Source organism: Labeo rohita, chromosome 20, assembly GCF_022985175.1.
Source record: "Labeo rohita strain BAU-BD-2019 chromosome 20, IGBB_LRoh.1.0, whole genome shotgun sequence".
Taxonomy (NCBI): Eukaryota; Metazoa; Chordata; class Actinopteri; order Cypriniformes; family Cyprinidae; genus Labeo; species Labeo rohita.
In genome coordinates, this window is record NC_066888.1 from 19326265 (window position 1) to 19350490 (window position 24226).

Genomic DNA, 24226 nt, shown 5'->3' on the forward strand with positions numbered 1-24226 from the left:
AGTGAACTTAAAATAATTTGTAACCTGGCTGCCTTAAAATTTTAAGTTCAGTCAACACAAAAAAAAGGTTTATTCAACTTGAAATGTTAAATTATACTAAGTGACAACTTATATATTTGAGTTGAATCAACTTAAAATTCTAAGGCAGCTGGGTTACTTACCCATCTGTTAAGTTTAGCAAACACAAATATCTAAGTTGTTACTAAGTACAACTTAACATTTCTAGTTGACTAAACTTATTTTAGTTGACTGAACCTAAAATTAAGGCAGCAGGGTAACAAATTATTTTAAGCTGACTCAACAAATTGTGTTTTTTATTTTTTACAGTTCAGTTTAAACCACTAAAACCTAATAGAAAATACTTTCAATGGTTGATTTTTAGTGGAAACCATTAGAATTGTGAAAACTTGTATATTAGCTTGCCCAAAGGTAATTTTCTTCTACTTCATTTTTTTTTTTACTTTGTAAAGAGTTGTTCGAATGCACAAGTAAAGCCAAACAACTGCATTGCAGCATAATAATATATTTAAACGTGAAAAACATGTACATGTAAATACACATTATATACAGTTAGCTACAAAAAGTGTTTCAACACACACACAAAAAAGTTTACAAAAATAAATTAAAGGCATATTTAACAAAGAACAAGAACAAAAACTAGGTGTACGTGTACCCTAGTCATCAACCAGTTATTAATGTGCTAGACAGTGAACATGTGGACTTACGCATTACATTTGGCAAATTGTTCCCAAAAGTATTACTCCAAAAAATAAATTAGTTAAATACACAACTTCAAGAGTGACCTGAAAAGTAAGAAGTTAAGCCTCACTGGCCTGATTACTCTGACCCAAATTGGTAGGCACATGGTAATGCAGGTTGTATTTGGATCTTCAACAGGTTGTGGATAAGACCCTTCTGGGTTGGAAATACAAACAAAAGCCAACATGTGTGTTATGTCAACAAAAATATATCTGTAGATGACATCGTTCACAATGTGTATAAAATAGCTTACTTTATGTTTGTGAAAGCTCGGTTATAATCAGTGATTGATATGTGACCAGCTGTCTGATACCAGGATAATAAAATCTTTCAGCAACACCCAAGCCTACAAGCTTCGAAAAGGCATCAGGTGACGTCTGCTACGTCTATGGTGCGTGTACAGTATCTGAGTAGATTCAAATGGAAGAACAAGGTTAAGAAAGAGCACGTAGGAAGCAAGTGATAGGCTGAGTCTCATTAGATACCCTGTATGCGAGGTACAAAAGTGAAACATCCTCAGCCTCCAGCATGCATATGCAGTTATACTGAAAAAACCGGCTGAGATATTGAGGTTGTGTGACTATGCTACAAGAAAATTATGAAAGCGCTGCCAGGAAATATATTCCTGACAAATCGGTTATATCTCAGGATAAACAACATCAAAAATAGCTTAGTTAACCCTAATATCACAGAAAGTGAAGAAACAGTGATGCTGAGAAAAGATACAAGACAATGTGTAACAATGTGCTTCCAAACAGATCTGTGGCTCATCCAATCAGCTTCTCTGCTCCTCAGTAACACCTTTCAATGCGAGTCAACCTATTCAGAAGTGCAGTCTCACGGACAGATGAGTCTTTTACCAATGCACCTGCAAAGTGTGCTTAGGAGAACAAGACAGGATTACAGCTGATCCTTTGTCGAACGAGTGGAAAGGGACCTCCCGACGCTGAAACGTAGCTCTAGGTAGGAAGATGGTCGTCGTCGCCACGTTTACACTTGCACTTGCAGCAAAGCACAAAAGGAGTGGCCAGCAAAAGGAAAGGGGAGGCCACTAGTAACAGCAGACCGAAGCCAGCAAAAATCCCAACAACCTGAGCGTAGACGTGACAGATACAGGGAGAAAGGAGTAAAATTGTTAAGAAAAAAAAAGCCAAAAATTAGGATAAATAACTTGCTGATTATAAAACAGTATACATTAAATATTATAAATAGTCTGTGATGTTTTGAGATGTCAAATCAGATGCCATTCAGCCACAGGGGGGCAGTGATGGTTTTGTGATCGTATCTTGGTGTCTGTCCTAGTGCTACTAGTACTGGTTTAGTAAAGTAGAGAAAACTGTGCTCCCAGTGCTTAATAAAAAAAATAAAAAAAATTATTATCATTATTATCATTATTATTATTGTTATTATTATTAATAATAATAATAATAATAATAATAATAATAATAATATATATATATTTATATATTTTCATTCATTCTACCAGGCAAAAGTTTTTGAACAGTAAGATTTTTTTTTTTTAAGTCATCTCTTCTGCATTTATTTGGTCCAAAGTAACAAAAACAGTAACATTCTGCAATATTTTTACTATTTAAAATAACTGTTTTCTATTTGAATATATTGTAAAATGTAATTTATTCCTGTGATCAAAGCTAAATTTTCAGCATCATTACTTCAGTCACATGATCTGTCAGAAATCATTATAATATGCTGATGTGCTGTTCAAGAAACATTTTATTATTATTATCAATATTTAAAACATTTTTTGTTTCAGGATTCATTGATGAATAAAAAGATTCAAAGATCAGCATTTATTTGAAATGATCAAAAGTGATGATAAAGACATTTATAATGTTACAAAATATTTCTATTTCAGATAAAAGCTGTTTTAAAAAAAAACTAAATAATAATAATCTACTCAGCTGTTTTCAACACAATAATAAATGTTTTTGAGCAGCAAATCAGAATATAAGAATTATTTCCAAAGGACCATGTGACTCGAGTAATGATGCTAAAAATTTAGCTTTGAAATCACAGGAATAAATTACATTTGAAATATATTCAAATAGAAAAGTTATTTTAAATTGTAAAAATACTTCAACATATTTGTTTTTACTCTAATTTGGATCAAATAAATGCAGGTTTGGTAAGAAGAGACTTTGTTGAAAAACATTACAAAAATCTTACTGTTCAAAAACTTTTGACTGGTAGTGTATATAAATTTATTGTATCATTTTTTAATAACCTATTAATTTGATTTAGTACTAGATAGTCAAACTGATGCTCTTCACATCAAAATATCAATGTGGTTTTATTTACATCATAGGCATCAGGCATCACTGCCTCCTGTTGTGTTTTTGAGAATCAGCCACCTCTCTCTCTCTCTTTCTTTTTATTCCTGATATAATAAAGCACTGTAACGTGAACCACTCTTTTAATAAACATCTAATATCACCTTAGTATAGAAAAATAAACCATGCTCTATTGGCTTTTAGAAAATGGAGGGTTATTTCAGGTGAATTGTGTGGGCCAGCTTGTTTAGCACTTCAGATCTGCAGTCTAGTGGGATATGATCATGTGGTACATACCTGTGTCCGATGCCAGATGACGGAGGCTCTGGAATGACCCAGTTTGTTCCGGCATGGTCCTTTATCATAGTGGATCAGTAAGAAGTCATCCTGAGGAGGTAAAGGAGCGATGATAGCACTACATGGAGAAGCAGCACTCATAAAATCCCACAATATAATGGCCTAACCAAGCACGACTGGATGAGTAACACATTAAAAGACATCTCAATAATGTTCAACCTTTTTGATAAATAATTAGTATAGACATTTTTTGGCCCGTTTTAAATAATAATAATACAAAAAAGTTCTACAGGTCAAACTGTATGGATAACTTACATCTAATGACTCCAGGCAGTACCAGCAGAAGGCGTGCTTGCAGTTTTTACACATCATCTGGGCACAGCCTTCATCTCTCTCAATGTACACTTTACATTTAGGACAACGTTTGATCGGAGCCTCATCCTCCTCACTCTTGAGGTTGGAGCTGAAAGTGGGGAGAACATCATGCTCTGTTTAGAGTCAGAGGGACATCAAGGCTATCTGATTATCTCTGACATTGAAGCATTAGGTTATTAATATCTTTTCCTAATGTTATAAAAAAAACAATCTAAAATTAGTAATTACAAATATTTTTGTGGAAACCTTGTGGAAATTTTTACTTTTAGTTTTAACTTTGAGAGAGTTCAAGAACAGCATTTTTCCCCCCATTTTTAAAATTGTAGTTTCTACCATGAATTTCCTGAGATAAAACTGAATCCTAACAGAAACATTACTGAAATGAATACCATTTATGTTTCCGAAAAGTGTATGGGTACTGTTTTGTAAAACAGAGGCATACTTCATATATTTCTGTACTCTTTTCACAATAAGGACAACTGAGGAACTCATAAGCAACAATTACAGAAGGTTCAAATGGTCACTGATGCTTCAGAAGTAACGATGCATCAAGAGCCGGGGGCTGAAAACTTTTTAAATTTGAAGATCATGGTAAATTTTAACTTATTTTGCCTTCTGGGAAACACTTAAGCATCTTCTGTCGCTTCTGAAGGGCAGTACTAAATGGGGAAAAAAAAAAAAAAAAAAAAAAAGTAAAAGTAAAAATCTCCAGTCTGTTCAAAAGTTTTCACCCCCCTACCCTTAATTCATTGTGGAAATACCATCAGTGAGCATTCAAACTTTCTGTAATAGTTGCATACGAGTCCCTCAGTTGTCCTCAGTGTGAAAAGATGGATCTCAAAATCATACAGGCATTGTTGGAAAGGGTGCAAATACACAAAAATGCTAAAAACCCAAAGAATGTGTGGGATCTGAAGGATTTTTCTGAAGAACAACAGGCAGTTTAACTGTTCAGGACAAACAAGGGACTCATGAACAACCATCACTAAACAAAAAAAAACAAAAACAAAAAACAAAAACAAACAAACAAAAAAACAACAGCTGTTTATCATTCAGATAACAACAGTATTAAAAATCAAGCATATGTAATCTTCTGAATGGTATTTTTTTAATAAATTCAACTATTATTTTCTCTTTGTGGAGTATATGTAAAAATCTTTTATGTGAAATATCTTATTCAGGTCAGCATACATTTTGTATGATCTCTCTTAATTTGCTAAAATAATTAACATTTTGCAGATTCTGCAAGGTGTATATAAACTTTTGACCTCAATTGTAAATAAAAACTTCCTGGATCGACATTTCACTCAGTAACACTAGGCAGTGGTAAAGGACTGTGAAGCTTGGTTGTGCTGATAAGAGCGATCTACTCATCTTTGCTTTGATCACTGTACTGAATATGATCCAGATATAGTATTTGATAAAAATGTGATTTTCTAAGCTTTTCTGTTCAGAATGTTTTTTTTTTTTTTTTTTGATGAAATTCACCTACATTCAAGTGTTGATAAAAAAAGAATGTTTGAAGCAAGAATAAAACCGAAATTTTTTGTTAAAAGCTGAAGATTTGAAATAAACTAGTGCAAGTACCCGTTTTCCCCAGGCAGGAAGGTGGTGATTGGCAGGCTCTCCTGACACGCCTGGCCGGTGTGGCAGTCTGCCCTGCAGGCGGAGCAGAAACGCAGACTGCACTGAGGGCACTGCACCGGCTGCGGCAGCTGCACTTCTGATTCATTCAGCTGGCACACAGCTTGGCAAGCGGACGATGGACACCAGGTCCGACAAGGATCCAGAAGCACCTCTGCAAGGAAAAACAAACAGTATGTTTGAAATGACCTGTTTGGTTTAATCTGAAACTACTTCAGACATCTACATTCCCAGTTCGACATGAGGTTTCAAAATTTATTTTGAGATAAAAGAGGCTGATATATGAACACATACTGTTAGTCTGCAAAAAACTAAGCTGCAAAAATGCTAATTATAAATTAATAATTCTGTGAAAAAATTTATGAATGTGCCAAAATTTGATGCAGGCTTTTGAAATCTTGTTGAAAGATTGAGACATCAAAATACTATGAAATACAGAGCGTTATTAATTCCAAATTAATTTTTTTAAAGGCACTGTAGCAAAAAAAATAAAAAAAAATAAATAAAAAAATTATGCACACAAAAAAAAAATAGACCGTTATGTCAAGGGGGGGTCTTAGAAATGATTGAAAATGGATGTAAAAAAAACTAAACTAAAATGATGACCTTCATGAATCTCCCAGGAAAACTTACCTCGCTCAAACTGGAGTCTCTTATACCGTTGCATGACTTCACTAGCCACCATAAACTCAATCTACATCAGAGAAAAAGAGTATGAGTAAGACAGGTACAAGTGACAGTGGGCAACAGACTGTCTTAACATTTTAAACTTCAAATACAGAACAATTATTTCTAATCCCTGGTAAAGATGACAAATTTTAAGTGATCTTACCTCATTTTCCAGCAAATGTCCTTGTTTGGGGCAGGCAGAGTCTGGACAGCTAATAGCCGTTTCAAGGCCCTCTTTAATGAGGAGTTCGACATATTGCTTCAAACACTGTAAGAGACAGATTCTTTTTTTTCATCTTTGAAAAAATAATGAGACAACTGCTGCCTGTGGTTATGTTTCCACCCACAAACACTCTGTTCATTGTAGTCAGGCCAACATCAGACCATCAGAGCATTCTGCTGAGACAACATTCAAGAACTGCTCGTAGAGAACAGGCCAGTTTGGCCAATAGCAAGATTCAAGAAGCTAATGCAAGGCAAAAACAACCATTAAAGCATTAGTATATAATTATATGTACATACTAAATTATATATTCTATATCTAGAACAAAATAACTGTTTCATTAGACTCAGGCAGGTCACAGACAGTATTTAGAGGCATATAAGCACCAGCTCCTGCATGTTTAGTGCAGTTACATTACTGCTGTATTCTACTTGTGAAAAGGCTGTTTTATAATTTGTTTTGTAAGACTGAAATGCACACTGCTGAAAAATGAAAAACGCACTAAAGTGGCCTCTGAAGACACAGTCCTTACCAGACTGCAAAATATGCACTGGCACTGGGAGATGGTGGTCATCTGTTCCAGAGGAAACTCTCCCAGGCACAGTTTACAGGACAGAAGGGGCGCCAGGTCCACGTCCACGTCCCAGCTGGGTTTGTAGCGAGAGCTGCTCATGGTATGCGGATCTGTGACACTGAAAGACAGACAAAAACAATAATAAAACAGCTGATGAAGTCAATAAATACCATATCATTTTATCTAAGTAAATTAAAAACACTGCAAAATATAAATCAACAATTTTAAATTTGCAACAAGTGAATTTAGAAACCACCAGCAGTGTAATTTTAGTACAATAATACACTATTACAGTATTTAATCATTTTAATCACTTATATCATCAGCTTTAATATTGTGCTTTCATTTGACAATATGCCAATGATAACAGTAAAGAGGAAAGAACGATCCAACCGCATGTCGGCGCACATGATTTACCGCTCACGCATGACGCGCTCATATTGCTTGACTGTTGTGGCTAGAAGGGATACAGCTCCGACCGGAAACTAACAATGAAATGAATTGTTCTACCTATTGGATTGTGTTTTTTTAACGTCGACACCTACCCCAACCCTAAATATAGCCCTTACTATAATAAAAAAAAAACAAAAAAACAAAAACAGTTCTATTGTTGTACAGTGTGACAAAAATAACGTTAGATCGATGTACACATGCCCAGTAGCTAGAGCTGTATTCCTTCTAGCCTTAACCCCGCTAGGCGCCATTCACATAGAATAGGAAGGGCAGTGGAATAGGAAAACATGCAAGAAGATGGGAGTGAACTTTTAACTTGAGCGCCATGTTTTTATAATGCCGTTTCATGCATGAGGCGCTGCGAGAGACACACGAGTGCAACAGTCAAACACATCCATGTTTACATACAAAAAACAATGGGAAAGCAGCACAATTCAGTTTTACTGAAAACATTTAAAGGGATAGTTCACCAAAAAATGACAATTCCATCACTAATTTCTCACCTTCATGTCATTCCAAACCTGTAAGTCCTTCGTTAATCTTTAGAACACAAATTAAGATATTTTTGATGAAATCTGAGAGCTTTCTGACCCTGCATAGACATAGACACGTACAAGGCCAAAAAAGGTAGTAAGGACATTGTTAACAGATGAGAAACTGATTAAGTTGTTATTTTAGTCTTCTTTGGGCTCAAAAAGTATTGTTGTAGCTTCATAACATTACGGTTGAACCACTGATGTCACATGGACTATGTTATCGATGCCCTTACTACCTTTCTTGGCCTTGAACATGTCAGTTATGTTGCTGTCTATGCAGGGTCAGAAAGTTCTCGGATTTCATCAAAAATACCTATTTGTGTTCTGAAGACGAATGAAGGCCTTACGGGTTTGGAACGACACGAGGGTGAGTAATGAATGACAGAATTATCATTTTGCGTTGAACTCTCTCTTTAAAAGTTTTTGTTTCAATTTGTGATCACAACATTACAATGAACAGTAAGGAAAATAAATTTTAATTCTGAGATTTGCTAAAAATGACTTTTAACAGTGTTAACTTTAAGTGAGCGATGACACAAAGGTAATCTGAAGGTAACAATACTGGGGGTGGGGGACACTTCCCCTACGAATACAAATATTTGGGGTATCTCACTCCTTATCTATTAAAATGTTTGTTCTGCTATGAGACTTTTCCCTTCAGGGAGCTTCTGTTGTTTGCCACGGGCTTGTCCAATCAGTCAATAGCAAGTCAATATCCCTCAGTACTGCTGCCAGGCAACCCAAAGAAAACTAATGACTGTCTCTACTGGAGAGCCCTACAGAACAGACTCCCTCAGAGAGTACGAGCAAAACACTGCAGCCTGCTAAAAACAAACAGATCTCTGCAAAACGCTATATATGCGTAAACTTTCAAAAGCATCTTCACAACATGGCACAGGAAAACTTTCGCACCTTGGGTTACTAAAAAGTAGTGTGATTCACTGTACCATCTCATCGCGCACTACACACCACCATGTGCTGAAAGAATTAATTGTCGAGGAACATTCAGATGGTCTAGTTTGTACGCTTCCCCACAGCAGATATCTGTGTAGGTGGAGCAGATGGAGACTCGTGTGCTTGCGCCTGCAGTATCTCATTGTGTTGTGGTGGGAACAGTCGACAGCCCAAACAGCAAAGGGCTCTCAGCAGGCTGCGCGTCTCTCTGTTTGGGCCTCTCACCTCCGTCAGCACACCCACACAGCCTTAACCAGACACTCATATGTCATATGTAAAGCCACGTGTACGTGGTGAGATTATTCTGTCCTTTCTGATTATCGCCTGTCGCATACATCCCCAGTGAATTCTTGGGTAAAAGCCAAGGCAGACTGTGAGACATCTTAAGTGTTTTTTTGTCAGACTGATTGTATGATGCACATCTTAGGACAGTGCTGATGTGATAATCACAGCTCTTTCTGACATCCTCAAATTGAAATGGTACCACATATATGAAGAAAATTAAATGCTGTAGAATATATGGACTCCATCGTTGACTCCTCAATATAGCAAACGAGGCGGTGTTGATAATGTGAAAGAAACGTAATTTAAGACTTTTCTTTCTCTGACAAACACACTGCATCAAATGTCGCCACTTGCTGGGAACCTAATTGGTTCTTAATTAGACATTCGTAATAAGCGCAGTTAAACTGTAGGACTGCAAAACAAAATTTCAGATTCTTTCTGAAATTTATTGGATACCCATAGACATCACAGCAGCAGTTAAATGCCTCTAATTGCGAATGCTAACACTAAACGATAAAAGACTGCAGAGTTTATCCTACTACAAAAGAAATCTTTCCTCAAACATCAAAATGGTAGCCGCATTCTTGCAGTATTGGCTTAATACATTAAATCTAATCAGGAACAACTATATTGTATTGGCACAAGCGCTGGGCAGGTTATCCAATGGCCATTGGCCAGACAATTTTCAATCTCTCCCCTCTAGCAACCGGTCGCTCACGTAAAACTATCATCAATTGTAGTCACAATGGCCACTTTTGACAATCCAATAAATTCCCAATGGATGAGTTCAAGTACCGCCCTACATTTTTTTTCTGATTTGATGAACTGTGAATATATGGGTATTGACAAATTTTTTTTGGACCATTTTTGAAGAAGAAACGCATACATTTATGTAGTGTGAAGTCTCACCTTTGAGAAAATATAAAGAGTCACTAACTTGGTATTGAAATGTAACATAAATTTGTCCTATGGTTTGACTCAGCAAAAATTAAGGAGGAAAAAAAACCCTCCTAATAATATAGAAATAGCATGAGAGAGATTTATCTTTTCCGTTGTTCTATTGTTAGACACTTATTTTCATATAGAGTTATTTATTTTATATGAAATTATAATTAACATAATTTTCTTCCCATGACTTGGACAATTTCAAGACAAACATTGACAAGACAAACTTTCCTGTCCTTGTTCAAAACTGCTGAAAATTATACAATTTTAAGATGAGTGATATTTATATCTCCCCTATTGAAATACTCAACTGTTTAAGATATTTTGAGATCAAAACAAATTTGTGGTTCTTTTATGTGTCACATCATAGGACACTACATCACACTAAAGGACAGAAATGGTAGTTATTAAAATATTTCTATTTAATTTTTGAACACGTCAGATAGAAAGAAAGTTTAATTTTGATACAAACAATAATCATGTTTTTAAACATTTTTTTTTTATATGGCTACTCTTTTTAAGGCATCATTTTGATTCCATTTATGTTCTGCATTGCTCTCCTCCTTTCTGGTGGATCCCTGTTAATTTTCCTCTCTATATTTCCGTGTCCTCTCTCTTCCACCAATTTCCCTCCCTTAATTCTTTGTTTCAAAAACAAATCACCACATTTTATACTTATTTTCATGACCCTTCATAACAGTACAAGTTTTCTGCAAAAACATTAGAAAACAGTTTAATTCATGTAATTATTGTATTTGAGAACACCGAAAATGATCAAAAAAATAATAAAATGCTTCCTAAAAAGACCTTGTCCTCTGGTGTGACATCTTTGTCCTGTGGTGTGACAGCACAGGTGTCACACTGGAGGACATTTTTTGTCACACCAAAGGACATTTCAGCCTTTTGTGTCAATTAATGACCTTGCTATTCTGAGCTAACCTGTCATTAGTGATTAGCAAGACACATTAGCATTTTTTTTTGCATGATTACATAGTTTAACATACAGTATTTAATTAAAAATATATATATATATTATTTAGTGGTGTCACACCAAAGGACAACAAAACGCAACACTTTTGCAGTGATTCCAAACAAGTTAAATATTTAAACAATTCTAAGACAAAAACTGACCATGTGCACGTCATGGGCTTCACAGGGAGCTTCAGTAACATGATCATGAATGGGGTCCTTCAACAAATTAAAGTTTTCTCTGGAATTGGGTGATTTAAAAATCAGGATATGGTGTCACACAAGAGAACATGATTTTTTTGATACAAAGTCTATCAAGTTCCTACGCTTTCAGAAATATATGGATGGAAAAAAAACAAAAAAAAACAATTGCTTGCTATTTACTAAAATAGACACTTGTACAATTATGCCGGATATTGTTAAAATGTTTAACAATTTACTGCATTTTAAATAATGCCATTATTAATTCTATTCATTTTTATTCCTAAACACAAATGCAAAGATATTTGCATTAGTCACATGGACTATTTTAAACATATCCTTACTCAGACAGCTCTTGCATTTCATGAAAAAATATTAATATGTGTTCCTAAGATGAACAAAACTCTTACTAGTTTGAAACAAAATGAGGATGAGTAATTAATGAGAGAATTTTTCATTTTTTTGGTAAACTATAGCTTCAAATTAAAATGAACCAGAAACAACAATGTCCACCACACCAAAAATTAAAGGGGGGAGGAAAAAAAAAAAAAAAAAAAAAAAAAAAAAAAAAAAAAAAAAAATCGCAGGCATGAAAGAAAGCCTGTAAACTTCCATTCTGCATTCATCTAGACAACAACTAACCACATCTGGAGCTCTTCTACTGTTGGTCAGGAAGGGAAGGTCAGGAAATACCCTATATAACTAGATCAGACACAGCGGATTGGCACAATGAATGCTTATAGAGTCCAAGATGAGGACAGAGAGTGTCCAGCGGTTTGGCACTGTAATTGAACTTTTCTATTGGCTAACAGAGGTTAATAGTTTGAATTAGCTGTGAAGCACATTTTCTTGTAGTGTGTGTGCACACACATTTAGCGCTCACAGATCAATTTAATAAAGAAGCTGGTTTTGCTCAGTTCTGCAAAAAGCACTGGGGCTCCAGAGATGCCAATGCAGCCTTCATCTAAGCTTTTAGCACAAGTATGAGTAAAATTATATAACAAATGATAAAGGTCTTATGTAAGATCTATTTTAATCTATCTAGGTTAAAGCCAAATTAAGCTGTTCTCAATTGTCGCTCTAACTGTCTCTTTGAACAGAGTAGAAACAGCTTGGCTATAATCAAGACCTTTGGTAGAAATATTAAAAAACATTATCTTCCATTAATGAAGAACGTAAGGACGTCAGTATACTTTATTGAAGACAACACATTTTACACTAACTTGCTCTAAATTTTATATCTGCTTTGCAGCATACTTTTAAAAGGTGCTGAAAAAAAAAAGTGCAGCAACACTTTAAATAAGCCTGAGCACACATGCTTTTAACAGGTCTTCCAATTTGTGTCAGCAACAACACTGAAATCCCTGAGCAACCTAATTGCCTAAATGGATTACATTACCAAGGAGTATGTGAACACTTAAAGGAGAAGTCCACTTCCAGAACAACAATTTACAGATAATGTACTCACCCCCTTGTCATCCAAGATGTTCATATCTTTCTTTCTTTAGTCATAAAGAAATTATGTTTTTTAAAGGTTCATGAAACTACTTTTTCTGAGATTTGAGCAGAGGTGATATTGCACATCATATATGACAATGTTAGCATCCATTAATTTTAATTGTTGGAGGAAATTGGTTAATTTTGAGTTTTCTGCTCTATTTTCATCTTCCGGGTTTAAAATCTACATTGTGCTGACGTCACAGTTTGCTGGACTATAGTACATCGATGATGCGTCAGTGTCTCATAATTATTCATGAGGCTGCATGTTCTTATCCTATGAGAAGAGGCTTCGTCTTATTATTTAGGACAGTGTGTGTTGATTTGCTATGACAGAAGCTTCAGACTGTGAGATTGCGTACAGTGAGAGAAACTTTAATGGATCAAAGGAGACTGTTTTTTTTTGTTTTCCTTGTAAGTAGAGTGCGGCACAAACGCGATTCATTCATAAGGTGAGTGTAATAGCGGTTTTTACAACTCCTTAAGGCAATCCATCAAAGGATTATAAATGCCGCAAAATAAGCCTTAAAAGTTAATAGAGGTGCAACAGCACGTACATATACGTTTTCGATACAGAGTGGAAATGCCGGTGCATTTATTTGTGTTGTTAACTCAATGGGAGTGTAATGAAATTGTCTGAACCCGAAGTTGACGCTCTCTTCCCCCACCGCTCAGCAGCGCACCACGCCCACCTTTACAGCATTTTTCAAAACTACGGCGAGAACTAACCAGTGCTGAAACTGGGGGGTTTCATGACACTTTAAGGAAAACATTTCAGGTTTTTTCCAGTTGATGACAGTTAGCGTATGTAGAAAAACTCCCATCTCATGTTCTCCCCAATCGCCCTATATTGCTGTTTTACCTTTTTTTGTTAAGGGTGTTTGATCTTCTTTACATGTTCACTTTGCAAAGACTGGGTCGGTACTTCTGCAGCGATGTAGGATGATTTTGAATGATTTTTGAAGTTGAGGGAGAAAATATGATTAGGGAAAGTAAGACAAGATGAGCGTTTGAGATTAAAAAGCATTTCAATTCAATTTTTTTTAATGAAAATAACCTATCGCTTAGTTAGAATAAGACCCTTCTTCCTCAGCTGGGATCGTTTACAACCGCATTTGGGATTGTTTTAAAGCCGCATTTAAACTGCATTTTGGAAGTTCAAACTCTGGGCACCATATCAGTCCATTATATGGAGAAAAATCCTGAAATGTTTTCCTCAAAATACAATTTCTTTACGACTAAAAAAAAAAGAAAAAAAAAAAAGACATGAACATCTTGGATGAGAAGGGGTGAGTACATTATATGTAAATCGTTGTTCTGGAAGTGGACTGAGACAGACAGAAAAAAGGTTTTTGCATTCACAGTAATTTGATAAATTAGCATGATAAAATCAGGCCTTTCCTGAAATTGGCTAAGGACGTGGAATCTGGTGCCTGACAAAAATCAAATTACAATGCTATTGTTCTCAGTCACTGTATTTGGAGCATTCTTTTGAGGATGACCTTATAGGAACAGTTTCCACTCTGTCTCACTATCATGTTTCAATTTAAAGGAATTTTATAATCTAGAGGACTGTTAATACTTGCAATCAAGTTGAACCACTGGATCAACTGATTTACTGATGAAATCTGAATTATACGAACGATTCATTCAAGATTCATTCAACATCTCAATTCTGATATCCTCTGTAGACCACACTATGGTATGACTTCAAAAGACTTGATATATAGTAGGACTGGGTAAAAAATATTGATTTCTCAATTTTAATCGATTCTCATTTTTATGAAACGAGTATCGTTTAGTTTAGCATGTTTTAAGTCAATAAACAAAATATTGTAGCACACCTCCCATCCAATAAATCGCAATAAGCTTTGTGCTTTGTTACTTTTGGTATGAAAAAGTATCAGATTTCAGATTTCTGTCCATTTTGTTATAGCACTAAAACAATAAATGCTGTTTTGGCACCGTTTCATGTGGAGTGACCGATCGTTGTCAAGAGAACGATCAATAATGAACAGTAAACAGCTGCATTTTGCTAATAATATAGTATAAAAACTTAATTGAATGTAATCTAATCATTTGTACACACGAGTTAATCTTGTTAATCTTAACCTTTATATAATATTATACTAATGCAGACTCTCATGTAGTGTTGTCACGATGCCAAAATTTTTACTTTGATATGATACCTGACTAAAATATCACGATGTTACTACTAAACCAATACTACGAAAAAACAGAGAACAGAAAAAGTAACAGAATAACAGATGATCCAAATGGACAAATCGAACTTTTATTTTGACGAGTTGCTGTGAAGACCTTTAGGGTCTTTAATACAGAGGGTATGAATGTGACGTCACCATCAGGTGGAGTGGCTCCGCCCACTGAGTGGCAGCATTGGTTTCAACTAAATGCTGCGACAGAACACACAAAACACCTCTAAAACCAGAACGAGCTTTGCGATTGACTGTACAAAGACATTTTACAAGAAACCTGAGGTATATTTTTACAGACTGCTGAAAGCTACTGAAAAGAGAAGCAAATTAATCGCTGCAATTCAAAGAAACAAACAGTCTCCAGGCAGCGAAACACGGATTTGCAGTTATCATTTCATGTTAATATGCTGAATTGTGCAGTAACATCATATCCTATATATTGTATTGTAGTATATCATATTGACAAGTCATCAGCTAAATATTTACCATCTTAAATTCTGCATAACTGGATGTTTTTGACTGACAAAAACTATATACGTTTTTCAGCTGGACGATATGATGATATATACAACATTGATATAAGTGATCACCGGGGTTCAGGCCAACCTATTTTGTATTTACAAAATCACAGGCAAATTTGCTTTATTTTCCCGGGCGTCAAAATCAGACACATATAAGTGCTAGAAAACACAGTTTCTGGCTGCATCAATATCCACTGACCACTGGATATTTGTTAAGTTGTTAAGAACATTATATAGAGTTCAGCAACCTTTAGTTTAAACTGATTATCATTTGTTTTACTCGCGTTTTCGCATCTTCCCTATTAAATCCATTCACGCTGAAGGCTCTTTTGCCACTCAGTCCAGCTGAGGGGGCGTGTCCCGGCGGGAAAGTGACGTCAATGCATACCCTCTATATAACGATAGTTTTCCGCAAAAGAAATGGTAAAATGCTCATGAAGTGACTCTCAGAGCAGTTCTAGAGATTACGTTCATGCATTTATGTACTTATATATTGAGGCGGCAGAAGCTGAAAACACCACGAGCGTCATGCATATGTCTGTAGTAAACAAAACCATTCACTAACACAGACACGCAGGAATGCGTCTCTTATTAAAATGCATTCTTAAAGTACCGGTACTAGTAAAATGCGGAATTGTACCATTTTTAAAAGCAGGGTATCATGATACTTTTTAAGTACTGGTATATCGCGCAACACTACTCTCATGCATATTTTACATCATCAGTTCAGAGTTTTTTTCCTCGAGAAAATTTGCCATATACTGTACCTGCTGTATATCTAAAATAATCAATATTAAATCAAAATCGGAATTGTATCGGAAGCTTGTAAAACAATTAAATCAAATTGTAAAATATATTAGCACACTAATAGGTGTTTTTTTTTTTGCCAGTACTTATTGACTTTTTTATTTTTAGATCAACATGAAAGTTCTGTCAGCATTTACTCACTGTCATTTTTGTTGAATAGTTTAAATTGCTTTTAATTGTTAAGACAATAATAAAAAGATAAAAGGTTTTGCGCAAAACAGTGTAGCCATGTGGGAATAGACAGCAAGCAAATTCTGAGAAAATATAAAAAATTGCAAACCAAGCACATGTATCCCCATTTAGAACAGTGTGGTTTGAAATAATCTTTGTGAGGCAGTGTGTAGGTCAGAGGGAGCTGAGAATGTTCCTGCCAAGCACAGGATGTGAGCTCTGCCCAAGGAAACAGCAACACTTCCTGTTTTTGCCATACGCATGCCAGCATATGCATGACTAGGAGCACAGACCTACTGTATGCTCTGCAAGACTGAGAACTGGTGTAACGCTACAAACAGAACAAGTCTTAGTTTGTATGCCAAAAAACTTTTCTACACCAAAATGTGGAAAAATATGTTTCATAATCTGATTAATGACCTAAATATTAATACTAATATTTTTCCTGTTTATCTGCAGAAAATTCAGAATGACATTTTATTTGTTCTCATAAAAGATAAAGAGAATTACACTGCTGACACTGAAAGGGAATCTTAATCAAAATACGCAGACACCAACTGCCATGCATCATTCAGTTAATAACGTTTTGTAGTGTAATTTAATCATTTAATGAGAAGAATGCAGTTTAATAATTTAATGAGAAGATATGGGTAATAAGATCATGCGAGATAGAAGTCTAATCTCACAAACAAGGATTTGAGATCATTAGCAAGTGTTAGTAAAGTGACAAATCGCACTGCTCACTGGAAAGCAATGGAAAAGCTCAAGAGATGAATCTCTAGAGGGCTTGTTCTGTTTCAGTTTAGACAACATGATCTAAAGAGGATTTAACAGATTATTTGAATGGCTGAGATCAAAAGATTTGTAGCAGTTTAAAACGCACACCCATCATCTCTCATTCAACAATGTCTGAGAATAAACATGTCTGAGGAATACAGAGAAATAGTTAAGGGAGTTTGTTCTTTGTGTATTCTCTGTTCTCATAAATGTCTAAATCAATACTTGATATGCGTCCAAAGTTTTCAAAAACAGGTTGTTTTTTTTTTACTTTTTGGTGACTGTTTAATCTCTGTTTTGAAGTCACTGGCCTGTGGCCTCATTAACTCAGAGATTAACCTACTTCGTTGGGATTGCTTCTACTGATCTGTTCAGATCCAGCGCCATTCATTGTTCTTTTGATGTCGGGAATAGTTTGTTAATATTTAATTTTAGCAGAAAAGCCACAATTAAGACATGACCTCACTGTGAACCCATGATATCCAGGACAAGTACTTACAAGCTGTACCTGTACTGTATCTAGCACCACTTTTCCCAAACCAGGATTCATGAAGAAGCTAAAATAATGAGTGAGCTAAAATAATTTATTAAATCATAAAAAGGAAAATATAAATAAAGAAAGAAATAAAACACATACAACTTAAGTACATCATTTGTTCACCTGTAGGTCATGTGAATATTAAAATCAGAACTATAAACTATAAACAACAGAACAGAATAACATTTGTATCACGCAGGGATGCGTGGTATACCGGTACTGGAAAAATACCAGTATATACTTTTTCAAACGGAAACAGAAATCCATCAACGTGTCGGAAACTAGTAAATAAAGACACAGAAGGCAACACATCAAATCTTGCCAAGCATTTGTCACTTTCTCATCCTGATGTTTTCTGTGAATTTAGAGATCGATGAAGAGTGCATCATTCATAAGTTCAGTTTTAATTAACTTTTATTCACAACAGACCAGAGGCAGACAGTAGTAAAGTATTTTTACTTTACTCAAGTAAATGTAAAAAGTATCTGCAGTTTATCAGAGTGTTTTTATTTGGAAATGTTTTACTACATTCCAAAGCAATGTCATACTTTTTACTGCACTACATTTCATAAATAAAAATTGTTGTACCTTTAAAACTTAACAATATTAACAATATAGTATTTTCTTGTACTCAAGAAAATGTTTGAATTACTTTTACTTGGGTGTCCCGAGTTCGAATCCTGCCTCGTGGACCTTTCCCAATCCCAACCCCCTCTCTCTCTCCCACTTCCTGTCTCGTCTCCACTGTACTGTCAAAGGAAAAAAAAAAAATTTTTCTTTGGCTATCTGAGTCTGAAATCTAAAAACAATCAGAGAGAGAAAGAGAGGTAATAACATGATTTTGAATACTTTGATTGTAAGAATAATATTTTAATATTTTATTTTTTTAGTAAAACAACCTTTGTTAAAATTCATTAGGCAAGCTGAACTAACCATATTACAACACTTATTAATCTAGGTCAATAATTATTTATAAATGATAAGTGAACTAATACGTTTAGTATGTTAACATTACTTACTAAATTGTTTTCAATGCACTTATCTTTTGAGGCTGGTTATTTGTCACCTATGGTATTGATTTAGTACTGATACTGAGGTATTAGATTCTGGTATCGTACCGAAGCCAAAATTATGGTATTGAGCCATCCCTAGTTGCACGTTACACACTCACATCTTGAAGTCACTCATGACAACATGGACAGCTACAAAGAAAAATGTGAATTTCCCAACACTTAAAAATTATACGTGGTAAAATGCATTACATTTGGTGACGTATCGTGAAAATCTGACTTTTGTCATGTTTAAGTGCAATAATCAGGTCCCCGGTGCATCTACCAACCCAGAAAACATGAAAAAGAACAACCCAGTCAATTCTTTGGTAAGCCTTTCTCTGCAAGACTTCGCTCCCCCTGTGATGTAGAAAGGGGATCTTATTACAATATCACAGTACCTTAATCTGCACATTTCCACCATTCTGTTTTTGACAACAGTGTATCAGTTCTAACACCATGGTGAAAGTTTGAACAAAGCATGCTAACTATTCTGTTTTTGGCTCCACAGAGGAGCACCAAACACTATTTACAGTCCCAGGCTCAGAGGAGAGAGCAGGGAATTTATTGATTTGTTATTATTTGTATATTACACTGCTGCCACACAGATCTAATATAATCATGTGATTTCTTTCCCAGCTGTTTACCTTCACAAACATAACTGACTGTTTTTGTAACTTGTGTGTTTTCAACACAAACTTAGGTGTATTTGACTGTTTAAGCGCAATAAGACATGAAAGTGAACCTAGTTTAGTACTCACATGCCATGTGACAGCTGCAACTCAGAAAACCCTAGATGTCAGATGTTTAAACTAATATGGTTTAAAAATGCAATAAATGATTTCAGTGCAATAAATGTTAATCGAAACCAAACAATTTTTTTTGCCTAAAGGTCATTGCACACTGAATCTGAAATTTTCACATGTTAAAAAATAAATACAACCTCATGTTGTCAACTGATTTTACACACTGCCTCCGAAACTTTTGTCCGTCATAATTTTTTTGGATCAGGTTAGATTTTCTGTATTTTCGCATCTATAGCAAGTATTTTGAGGTGATACTTCACACACGCATTGTGGGGACACCTGAGACTTATATTACTTATATTTTAAAAAGGAGCATAATTAATCTCCATTAATGCTTACTTGATTCTAGCAAAGTTTGACTGCAAAGGCAGTCTGTGATTAAATCATACTTTCAAACTGTTTTTTGTGCCATATAAGAAGATATAATATATATGGTGACGCTTAGTCCATAGTCTGACCATTAAACGCCCTAAAATGATCTGACACCCCGTATGTGAGCTGATCATATGCTCCAGTAGACATTAATACACCTCACATTCTTTAAAGTTGGCGATCAGCATGCAGTGAGTCACCTCAGCCTCTTGTCCTCACTAAATTGGAGAGATGCTAAATAGCTCCCTGATCACAGACCTGAAAATTCATAAAGGACACATTAGTACGCTAATTTATTTTTTCTGGCCTCAATAACAATTCACCTACCTGTGCCTAGACATTAACAAATCCTTGACGTAATAGTTAAAGCGTGTGTGCGTATAGTGCAGGAAGACTGAATTCTGGCAGGGACAGTTTGTTCCGGACATGGGAAGTCCCTGCGCATTTCATGAAAGGGACATTCAGAGCTGTACTACGGCAGACACTAATGCCCCTCTTTCATGCACAGCCGAAAGCATGCTCGTTCTGTAACGTCACACTCGGCTCAGTCGACTTCCCCTCTTTTTATCTTTATGTCTGAACATCCCCATTTATGTTAAAGGAATCGATCTGTGTGTAAACCAAATGAATACACACGTTTTCACAATGAAGTCTAGTCCCTTTTAATAATAGGTTTCCACACATTACAGGTTGGATTAATCGTTCTTGTCAAAGAGCAGATAATTTCATCAATAATTTATGCCATAATTCATATCTGGCTGCCAATCAAAAGATCAGACATTACAATATATCTGGGGTCCAATACTTGAATCAAGGATGATCTGGGTCACTCTCAGATTGGTCACAGACCAAAATAAGTAACAACTGCCAAGGCTGTGGCTGCTAGTCGAGTCAAAACAAGCTGAGAGGCTTTGAAGGAGTCTATATGCATGAATAGGCACATGTCTAACTCGGCTCGCTCTTCTATAGTGGGGAGAGGACTGGAGAAAATACTGTGAGACTGATAAAATCTGATAGAAATTGTGTTTGTGTAAGCTGGATGTGTTACACACTTGTAGTTACAGGTAAGGTTATTATTGTTAACTCAAGAAATTAACTGAAATAAACCTAAATAAAATAAAATGTAAATATTAGATAAATATTAGAAAAAACAAATGAAATGAAAATCAGAAAAGTTGCCTTGGCAACTAAAAGAAATGTGTATTAAAAATAAATAGAAATTAAAAATGAATCTGAAATACAGTTGAGGTCAAAAGTTTACATACACCTTGCAGAATCTAAGAAATGTTAATTATTTTAATGCATCGTTTTTCCCCTTCTGGAAGCATTTGAACGTTCTGTAATAGTTGCATATGAGTCCCTCAGTTGTCCTGTGAAAAGAAATGTCAAAATCATACAGTTGGATTGTTGGAAAGGGATCAAATACACAAATGCTAAAAAAAAAAAAAAAAGATGAACAACTATCACTAAACAACAACAACATCCAGCTGTGGATCATTCAGGCAACAACACAGTATGTAAACTTTTGAACGGGGTCATTTTTGTAAATTCAACTTATTTTCACTTGTGGACTATATGTAAACGTCTTTTACGCATAATGTCTTATTCAGGTCAGTACTAAATAAAAAAAAAAAAATATCATGCATTTTGTATAATCCCTCTTATTTTGGTAATTTGTTTTTACATTTTGCAGATTCTACAAAGTGAACTTTTGACTTCAGCTGTAAATATAAATCTAACCTATATAGTATCATTTAAAAAACTAAACTAAAACCAATAAAAAAGACAAAATTAATTACTAAAAATCTAAATTAAAAGCTGAAAACATAAATACAAAATCAAACTCAAATTATTATTAAATTTATTATCATTATCATATAAACAATAACAAAATACAGGCACGCAAACTAACGCTTTGATTAAAAAAACAAAAAAACATCCATTATACTAATAGATAAAGAAAAAAAAAAAAACTAAATGCAGTACATAGGTCAGTTGTCACTACTGTCAGTTTGTTGTTAATGTTTTTTTTCCACTTCAACAGATTTCCTTATCTATTAAACATCCTGAATAAACAACCAATGTGAGAACCATATTCTTGCAATGAATCAACAGTAGCCTGTCAGGTATTATATAACAAACTATTAAAAACAACTCCCACAAACATTGTAAAAGGTCATGTTTTGACTGAGCCATATCCTGGGAAAGGGGAGCACATGATTTCAACTGTTTTGTAAGTGGTCTAGCTGTCGTTAAACAATACTAAGGCTTATTAAAAGTACATTTCTAAAGCAAAATAGCATCCATTTAAATGTAACTGTTCTTATTACAATACATTAAAGCCAGTGATGGTTATTATTTAGAGGGAAAGCTCTATAGGGAAACCTGTTGTTGTATGACCAGCTTCCTTAATGACACGTATAAAATAATGGAGTTTCCCTGGATTATGTGAATTGGCTCAATTTGACAACATGCTGAGATTTCCCAAACGCTAATGTACTTATATAATATATACAGTATATTAACGTTAGATGTTTTAATAAGACGTGAACGGTTTCAAACACAACATACAAGGTGGCATGCAACCAAAACAAATCACTGCTGTCATATCATGCTTCGTACTAACAATGAACACGCAGCTGTACTCATTGTAGTGTCATTTAAAAACAACACTACATTCACCGCTTACCTTAGGATGAATCTATTAGTTGTCAATCCGTAATAAGAATATCACAGCTCCATGGACAACTAAGCGCAGTGTCTTCCTATACGTCCACATTTGTCACAGACAAATTTTAAAAAACCATAGCTTACACAACCATAGCACAAAAAGAGACTATTATTATATCAAAGAAGCGTTATCTGCTCTAATTAACATCAGCTGGTCGGACTGGTCGCTGTGGCTCTCTGGAGAGGCGCCATTTGACTGCGCTTGGAGGCGCGCGGCTGCTGAGACGCGACCGACGTGCGCGCTCACGGGCGCCCTCTGCTGACGCGACGTGGATAGTGCTTTTGGAGAACGTCAGACAAGCGGAAACTGCCATCTGCTGGTGTTTGTCAGCATAGAGCTGTCCTAATTTGACCTGTGCATGAGATGTTGTATGAGTATGAAACAAAAACGTATCAGGGTTTGCACTTACGTCACGATTTGGTCAGTTACCCGGATGCACTGCCATATCGGCGATACTCGGATGTAAACAACAGCATGGATTGCACTGTTAATAAACTACTGGATATGTTGTTCTGCTAATTTATGCTGTCTAAACCACAGAAAAACACGTAGAAGCTGCTAAATCATATAGAAAAGGAATTAGTAAGCAGAAAAGGGTTGCAATAGTTTGACAAACTAAAGTTAACAGGTGGTAATACGTGCATGCAGTATTAATTAAGATATTAACCTAATATTTTGCCTACCTGACTGGAAATGATAAGAACATGCTGTCAAGATTCTTGCCCTGGAAATCCATGATTCAGTGGCCAACCACAATGCCTTTTGTTCCTCAGTTTTTTTTTTTACTCTTCTCCTTTATTTGTTATAACTTTTGGCAGTCTATAGTACCCCAAATGTTTTTCCCAGTCTGACCAATTAGTGCAGGCCAAAACGACAGTAACTGACCATTTTCAGCAGCAATAATCAGCAAAATATGCGAGTTTTGTACACTTCAGTGGCATTGACATTCAGTGCCGCCAATATGGCCGACTGATGGTGCGTCGTGAATTAATACAAATAAAATAATTAATAAATTTAGTATTAGAAATAATTTAAAAAGTTTTGTTCACACATCTTACAATGCCAACCTTGAATTTAATGTAGACTGAAATAAACTGTAATTCAAATGCAGCACTGTTATAGTTTTAACTGTGTTCTTTTAATATGGACACTTCCAGTTCCAGAGGACCTTCTTCAGTCCTTAAGACACTGTTTACAGGTGGTAGACAATTAAGGTCACAATTATAATAACTTAAGTCAGTAAAAAGACCTACGTATTTTTAAATACACCTGAACGAATCTAATTTACAATTTTATACTAATATACTTTTTTTTATATAATTAGAAAAAATGTTACATAGAATTTGTTAATGCTACTATGCTTGTATTCTGTGAGTTTGGCACATCTTGTTTTGTCAGTAACATTGATCGCCACAAGGTGTCAGTGTGAGGCTTATAAGCTTATAATACAGCACGTGGCAACGTCACAAAAGATTTAATTCATGCTGCAATGAAAAAGTGCACTTGTCTACACCGCAGAACATGTCAGGACATGTTACAGCATGTTATTTTTCAAGATGTAGGTTG

The 24226-nt window shown here is 35.2% G+C and overlaps 1 protein-coding gene across 1 annotated transcript; it reads right to left on the reverse strand.

Moving 5' to 3' along the window:
- Positions 1-507: 507 nt before the first annotated feature.
- Positions 508-22883, reverse strand: rnf144ab (ring finger protein 144ab). Its single transcript, XM_051138503.1, has 8 exons — positions 22619-22883; positions 6791-6950; positions 6199-6303; positions 6000-6060; positions 5310-5520; positions 3663-3810; positions 3348-3437; positions 508-1850 (listed from the first exon to the last, which is right to left on the reverse strand). Exons 2-8 carry the CDS (start codon positions 6929-6931, stop codon positions 1719-1721), a joined length of 888 nt encoding a protein of 295 aa, XP_050994460.1. The 5' UTR covers positions 6932-6950; positions 22619-22883; the 3' UTR covers positions 508-1718.
- Between the last annotated feature and the right edge of the window lie 1343 nt (positions 22884-24226).